Source organism: Nilaparvata lugens, chromosome 8, assembly GCF_014356525.2.
Source record: "Nilaparvata lugens isolate BPH chromosome 8, ASM1435652v1, whole genome shotgun sequence".
NCBI classification, from domain to species: domain Eukaryota; kingdom Metazoa; phylum Arthropoda; class Insecta; order Hemiptera; family Delphacidae; genus Nilaparvata; species Nilaparvata lugens.
Genome location: NC_052511.1, coordinates 50,000,924 through 50,009,464, shown reverse-complemented (window position 1 = coordinate 50,009,464; position 8,541 = coordinate 50,000,924). Strand labels below are relative to the sequence as shown.

The 8,541-nt window shown below is 30.7% G+C and overlaps 1 protein-coding gene across 6 annotated transcripts in view; it reads right to left on the bottom strand.

Moving 5' to 3' along the window:
* Positions 1-1,023: 1,023 nt before the first annotated feature.
* LOC111044179 (lysosome membrane protein 2) overlaps positions 1,024-8,541 on the bottom strand; it is a 224,715-nt gene continuing 217,197 nt past the window's right edge. For all 6 annotated transcript variants that reach the window (XM_022329263.2, XM_039435000.1, XM_022329262.2 and 3 more), the window contains exon 11: positions 1,024-4,932. In XM_022329263.2, the coding sequence (XP_022184955.2) occupies positions 4,615-4,932 (318 nt within the window). In that variant the 3' untranslated portion in view covers positions 1,024-4,614. The remainder of the gene's footprint in view (positions 4,933-8,541) is intronic.

Sequence of the window (8,541 nt, the reverse complement as noted above, 5' to 3'; positions counted from 1 at the left end):
TATTGATGTTTTCCAAACGGAATTATGACAGTTGAAAATGAAATTAAATAGAAATATTCTTCAAACTCTCTAGTCATACAATCTTTGAAGTGAATATCACTTTACTTGGTGTCTATTTATATTGCTAAGCAACTACAGGGTAAGTAATCCGAATATAAAACTTTCTAATTATTGATGTAGTTAATAAACAGTATAAAAAATACAAAAAAAATGTACTTTTCTATGGAAACCTAGTATATTATTCCTAAGTAGGAATATTCTTGGAGAACTTCTTATGTAGAACTGACAGGTTGTAAATCATCAGTGTTTACAAGCTTGTGTTTCTTCAATGGTTCAAAATTTTCTTAAATAACTCAATATTATTCGTGGTATACGTGGTGTTACAAGTGGTACGGTAATTGAGTGGAATATTTCTTATCAATTCATTAATTCAAGTCATCTTTAATGTTTTAATGTTTATTTTGGACAACAATTATTTTATAAAAATTGTACACGTGAAATTCTAACCTTATCTTGGACTTTGTCACCTATAAATTTGGAAGAAAAATAGCACAAGGACTACCCTATTATTTTATCTACCAATGTTATTACATTAGTGTCATTTGTATTGTAAATAAATATTGTTTTTTATGAGGAATAAATAATTTTTTGAATTGAATTTGAATATTTAGTTTTTCAAATAATATATTTCATTTTTGTAACTTACTTCATAGTTTACTCATTGCCACAGTCTTCAAATTTATTTATTCATTCATTTAGCAGTAGAAAGTCAACTTTTTCTTTCTTGTATTGTGCCTATTGTTGTATTGACTCCTCCTCTAAACATGGACTTCACGTTCCATATTAGAGGGAGTAATTTTCAGGGAATATATTGTAAAATTTACTTTCTGAAAATAAAATGAATTTGAATTGAATTGAATTTATAAATTTTCTATTCTATATTATTCTATTTTCAAAATTATAATATCAAATTCTTAGTTTCTGAGAATGGAGGAGTTTTGGGATGAAATAAAATATCCAACATAATAGAAAAGAGCTATATAATATTTCAATGGCCTAACTATGCTTGTGTATAACACAGACATATTTCTCCAATATAAATAGTTTGAAAAAATAATTATAAAATAGTAATTTTAATATTACATACACTGATAATATAACTTACTATCTAATATTTACATGAGTCAATACTTGAATCAACTTACGAACTACTGTTTTAACAGAAATTGTAGATTAAAAACAATACTTGATAATAATTGAATCCTTATTTGAATATTATGCTCATTCATACAAAAGTGTTGCTACATCTCACAAGTTTACATTTGGTATTTTTTTTTTCAAGAAATCCGAGTATAACTGTTCAAATTAGCTATCCAACGATTTCTCTGTTTTTTGCCAGCACATTCAAGTACTATGAACATATTTTACTGAATAAAATTCAAATTTCTAATTGATAAAAATTTCCGTTTCAAATTCATTGCACATATTTGTCTGGCCTATTTTTTGTTTTGTTTATTGCAAAAATCTAATCTAAAGGTTTTAATTAGTTTGACTAGAAGATCTCCTGTAAATATTTTATTTCTGTACGCAGTTCAAAAATTGTAAAAATGTGAAAGTTGTTGAATATTTTAAAAGAATCATTCCCATTTTAATTTTGTTCGAAACTACGAGAATTAAGATTCCCTTTTTCTACTATTACAGTAGTTTAGATCCTCCAAATATTCCTGCCATTAGCTCTATTCATAAGATTCTATTTTCTTCTTTAGGACATCAAAACTGAATGGTTGACCTTTGCCTATAGCGAGATCTTTCCAAAAACTTCTAATATTTGGTACAACTGCATGTATTTCAATTGAAAATGCTTTTAATTTGATTGTAATTAGTCTAAATTTTTCCAGATATTTCTATTCTATATCTTGAACTATGTATCAGATATTCATATTGTGAATTTGAGACTATGTGTTATATTAGTATAGTATTCATTGAATTGTACCAGAATATTATGTATTGAAGTTGGTTTTCTCATGAATTGATGTATATCTATTACCAGAAATAAAAACTAATCAGTACAGTCTTTACATGGAATGTTTTATTTCTGAAAGCCTCTGCCTGAGATATCTAAAAAATCATTTTATAGTTGATTTTCAACTAAAGTAAAGAATGATTATTTTTTAAATTGGCGGTATATTCTGCAATGTTTGTTAGGTACACAGTATTGCATTTTAAGAAATTTACTAACAAGTTCAATTGAATATGTATACTGAGTGTCTTCTCTTTTATTTTTCATATTTGATAACTGTATACTTATTGTAAAAATACTTCTATTGAGTAAATTATACCTCAGTAAGTACATTGCAATTCTCATTTGAATACTCCTCATATTATCAATTCAACATTTGAATAATTGCCAATTAAGTGAGTGAAAGTATAATAGATTGAACTTTTATACTTTCTTTCAATTCTTGCAGCAAATATTATTGTAGATTGTTATATAGAACGAAATCCATAATGATGATTGATGCAACAATAACTTTACCAACAAATTTCTCGAATTTTTTATAGAATTTCTCCGAGAATCATAAAGGGTGAAGTCTTCTGAACAAACCTCGACTTCATTTTGATTGAACTTAGCGTACTTTATACACGTTTCACTGTACTTAAACTCTATATAAGTGAGCAAACCATTCAGATAAAATACATATGTATATAATATAACTACAGGATATAATTCTAATCAAAGTTTTGATCCTAACGAGGTCTGACGATTTTATTTTTACCTATTTGTACAAAAGTCAGTCAATGATATTATTGCTCATTGTAAGTTTTCCTAGGGGTACCTTCGAATTTCCAGGTTTTCACCAGCTTTTCATGGTTATTCGAATTTTTACAGACTTTTCTATAACTATACGAATTTTCTCCTACATATTGGAGCATTTTTGAACTATACTCGATTACCCTCCGTCTTCATTGAAATTTCTTTCTAAACTTTGATTTTCTCTGAATTTTCAGAACTTTTACTAAACTGATCAAGTTTATCAGAGCAGGTCCCTTTCAAACGTGAAAGGCTACTGTTGAGAAGAATATACAAACCTTTCCCCAAGCAGTATAACTTTATTCCTTTTATTTTCCAACTTTTGCTCACCCAACTTCATTAGAACTGCTAAATACTCTAGCCTACTTTCATAGAGTTCATCTATACTTTTCAATATCATTAAAATTCAAAACATCCTCCTAATAAACAGAGTATTTTCATATTTTTGTGAGTATCCAGCTATTTGAACAAATATCCCGAATAATCTTCCATACCCCTCTTTACTAGAGTTAATCTAAACTGTTCCCAATCATTACACTTCATCAGAAAATCTTTCCCAATAATTATTAGAGTTCTCAAACTTCTTTCTGTCTATTCAACTTATTACAAGCTCCACCCGATAATTATTGGAATATTTCCTCACTTTTCTTTGATTATCAGAGATTTCTCCTTATCACATTATTTTCAATCCTTCCCCTAACGATTGTCCCACTCCGTATTAGTTTTTTGAGTATTTTAAACTAACCCTCAATTATCGATCCAATCAATCGAGTTTATTCGAATTTTCCTCGATAATCCCAGTCTCCCCAAAGATCTCCCTGATCTATTTAAGAATTACCCCCATTGGGAATTAATTATTGAGGACATCCCTTATTGAGAATCCATTGATGGTTTTTCTCATTGAGAATTAATTATCAAGGACATTCCTCATCAAGGATTTCCTCATTGAGAATTTATAATCAAGGATTATTTCCTTCAAGAACTTTCTTTATTAAGATGTCATTGAAGGTATTCCTCATTGAGAATTAATTAATTATCAAGGATCATTGAAGGATTTCCTCTTTGAGAATTCACAATCAAGGATTATTTCCTTCAAGGACTTTCGTTTTAAGGATTCATTGAAGGTATTCCTCATTGAGAATTAATTAATTATCAAGGATCATTGAAGGGTTTCCTCTTTGAGAATTCACAATCAAGGATTATTTCCTTCAAGGACTTTCTTTATTGAGAATTCATTGATGTTATTCCTCATTGAGAATTAATTATCAATGACATTCATTATCAAGGATCATTGAAGGGTTTCCTCTTTGAGAATTCACAATCAAGGATTATTTCCTTCAAGGTCTTTCCTCGATTAAGATTTCATTGAGAACTAGTTATCAGGGATTATCTCATTCAAGGACTTCCCCTTTCAAGAATTCATGTAAGGCCTCCCTCATTGAGAATTAATTATCAAGGACATTCCTTATGAGGATTTCATGTAAGTTTCTCCTCAATAAGAACTAATCATCAATGACTCTCTTTATTAAGCGGTCATTGAAGGTCTTCCACATTGAGAATCACCAAGGATTTCCCCAAAGATTATTGACAATTAATTATCAAGGATCCCCTCCAAGGACTTCTATTATTTTACCCCATTGAGAATTATCAAGGATTTCCCCATAGATTACAGCCATTGACAATTATCAAGGATCTCCTCCAAGGACATCTATTATTTTACTCCATTGAGAATTACCAAGGATTTCCTTTGGGTATTTTGGAACCAGGATTTATGAACAGGGTTCTCCCGATTGGTTTGCCACTCATAAAGCCTCCTGCTCGGGGCAAAACGCAGTCTCAGTGGTGTTGTTGTGCAGTAGAGCGTAGGAGTCGCGGATGATCATCACCTGACCATGTACCCCGTTCACGATGAAGTTGCTTCCGCGCCGGATCTGCCGCTTGCCCAGCTCGATGTTGTCCGAGGTGAAGACGAGGTCCTTGTAGGCGCGGATGAAGCTGGTGACCAGGATGATGATGCCGGTCAGGATGAGAGAGTAGTTGATGGAGGGACCCAGGCGGTCGGCGACTGTTGTCGACAGGTACACCCAGCGGTGGATGGTGGGGGTAAGGTCTGACACTCCCTACAACAAATTTAAAACATTTTAGAATTCCCATCAAGGTATTTCTACTGTAATTTATTTAGAGTATTACGTCAACCTACAAATTAAAAATTTTCAAATTATTATTCCTGGACCATAAATCAAATGATGTAGCAGTGTGTAATTACATAACCTCAACTTTTCGACAACATTAACATTCTATCAAAATTCTTGGAGAGAAATAGTACAGGCTCAACCTAGTATTTCCTCCAATGTCATAATTAATTATATATTCTATAATTATAGTGCTTTATACAATAAATGGAATGAGAATAGCTATTTATGTATTAAGAGGGTAATGCGCGACTTTATCGCTCGCGCAAAACAGTTATCACACGACGCGTTATAGAAGCATTATGCGCGAATTACATACAAAAATTGTTCTACAACTGCCCAAACCTGTTAAATTACTTATATCGGCGGAGTTACAATTACCGACTTTTTAGGTTAAGAACTGACCTTTTGGCGAGCTGCTTACCATCAGCTGATTAGCGAGCGTAAAGAAACTCTTCTGCGTACGCGCGAATGATTAGCGAGCGTAAAGAAAATCTACTGCGCATGCGCGGATGGTTAGCGAGTGAAAAAGTAGATTCTCCTCAGAAATAGGTGTTTTACGAGGAGAATTGAGTATGTAAATTCTTTTTTTACGCGCAGTTGTAGAAAAAAAATTTTCTCGTTTGTGCAATCTTGAAGGTATTGGAAATATGCTACAGTGAGGTCCAGGTTATAATGCAGTATTTGATCAACATTTTTAGAGAAAAATTTTTTGGTTTTGAAGCATCTAAATTTAAAAATCTACTTTGTGAAAATAATTAAGAACTGAAAATTTTGTGTAGTGAACAACTACAAGACTCAATCAATTTCGGACTATGTGTAACATCTAAATTTGGGAGAGGAAAAGCACAAGGTTACCTTTATTTTCTCTCCCTATCACTTTTAAGGCTGTTCACTTTTATTATTCAAATTGATTAATATTTTCCAATTTAAATAAAAATAAAAAGGTGTAGCGAACAGCCTTAATGATGTACTTGTTGTATGAATCAATAAAGAATAAACATTGGTGTTGCTATATCCTTGTCTATCATCCGACAAAGCAGTTAGCTCTATCCATTTCTACCTCTGCAACGTTGCCAGATCGTTTTCAATAATGTTAAAGTCAACAAAATATTGTATCTTAATTATGAGAAATGTATTATTTATTTATTAAAATAAATATTTTCTTGACAAATGGAATATAAATATAGTGAAGTATATATTTAAATATAAAAATAATTTCATTTGCACTAATAATACTATCAATAATCAATACAATTTAGACCCACCACAAATAAGTACCTAATCTATCATACTAACATTGAAAATATTAGAAGACAACTCATATATTTAAGCACTAAAATTATAAATAAAATTCCTGAACAAATTATTAGCTGTGCCAAGATAACAAAAAAAGTAAAAACAGATATCAATGCTTGGATCAAAATTAACTACTTCTTCTACCTTTGAGAACTATAATAAGTTAACAGAGAACTTTTCTGATTAGTGCGCTCACTTCCCCTACTTGTGCTCTATCACATCCCTTTCCCAATCCTTTCCAAAAATTCCAAGGATCAAAAGCCTTCCTATGACATGGATAGCCATAGTTGGAAGAACTTTTGATCCTCTACCCTTCTTCACCACATAACATGTATAAATTGCCTTCTAATATTGTAATGTGTTCTCATATTTATGTTATTTATTTTATACTGTAATGCTTTTTTATTGATGTAATTAATTTTTATTTCATATTGATGTATCTTATGTGTGTGTGTGTGTGAATAAATAAATTGAAATTGAACTGATCAATGTTACAAGAATGAGCAATTAATATTTCATCAGATATACAGGTATGAAAGCTATATTCTTGTTTGTAAGATAACATCATATAGTATTCTTTTTTGAAAAGTTTATAAAAAACTTTAAAAATATAAAAAACACATTTGTTATTATACAAATCTGTTATTTTATATTAAAATCTTTTCAAAAAATGGTACTATGATTTTATTTTACAAATAAGAGATCAAATAGCCCTGAATATATACATTTTAAGAAGCTATATATTCTGTATGGAAGGCAGTGACAATGCAGAGATTCGGCAGTCTTCTTTTCTTTCTCCACTGCCTTTATAACGTGGACTCCACTGTATAAATAAGAGTTTTATATTCACTTAAAAATAATAGACATATTTTAGAACTAGTAGTGAGAATAGTTCTACCCACGTACGGTACTACCATAGAGAAACAATAGCTTTTATTTATTTATTTATTTAATTATTTATTCCATTGTCATTACAGATCATAGTTATAATAAATATAATATGATTTGGAGAAGACAACAGGCATAGCCCAAAACTGTCTTCTCCCAAATTTTTACAAATACAAGTTTCAAAAAAGAATAAGGTTAAGATTTCACTTTCACTTCAAAACTAAAGACTAAACTAAAAATTTGAATTTTGATATTTAAAAACTGATTAAAAACAAAAATATTTCACTCAAATCTCTACAGAGGAAATTTTTGAGTAATTTTGCAAAATTTTGAGCCAGAAAAGAAACACAACTATTCACTATTATCCCATGGTATAGGGCGTTTATGTCGCAACTTTTAGTGTTATCTCAAGCCAATAGTCCATGTAACTCTTTCCCGTGAAGCTGTGTGACACTGGTAGTCTCTCATATTGTGCCGTTCATACACTCTCATACCAACAAAACAGTAAAATTCGACAATAATCAACAGTAATCGGCTTGAGATAACAGTAAAAGTTGCGACATAAACGCCCTATACCATGGGATATCTACTTACGCTATTGTTTCTCTATGGAACTACTCAACATTGTTAGGTATTTCATAATGAGTACACAATGATACCATATATAATAAAAACACTAGATTAGTATCTTATGTATCACGAATTCAGTATTTGGAAAAAATTACAGACGTTTCAAAGCCTATAATCATCTTCAGACACTGTAATTTTTCAACATAGATTCGTGATATTAGAGAATATTATTGGTTTTTCATTATGAATGAGAGTATTACCATAGAGAAACAATAGCATAAGTAGATATCTCATGGTATAGGGCGTTTATGTCGCAACTTTTACTGTTATCTCAAGCCGATAGTCCACTTAGTTCTTTGGCGTGAAGCTTTATGACGCAGGTAGTCTCTCATATTGTGCCATTCATACACTCTTACCCGGTCAAAACAGTAAAAATCGACGGTAATCGGCTTGAGATAACAGTAAAAGTTGCGACATAAACGCCCTATACCATGGGATATCTACTTACGCTATTGTTTCTTCATGGTATTACTATATTTTGTCTAGCACAGTATCAGAAGACGAAGATATTGTCAAATATCACACATTTATTTGTAGAAAAATACAAACATGTTTCAACAGACCTTATGTAAAGATGACATTCCTCAGTGTGCCAGAAAATGATATTTCAACTATGACAAGGTTAATAGATTTATTTCTATTTTGTTTATTTATTAAATCGCATGTGTGTGAATTTTTAAATTACTTTTAAATTTGTGAAAGATATAAATGAAATGTATA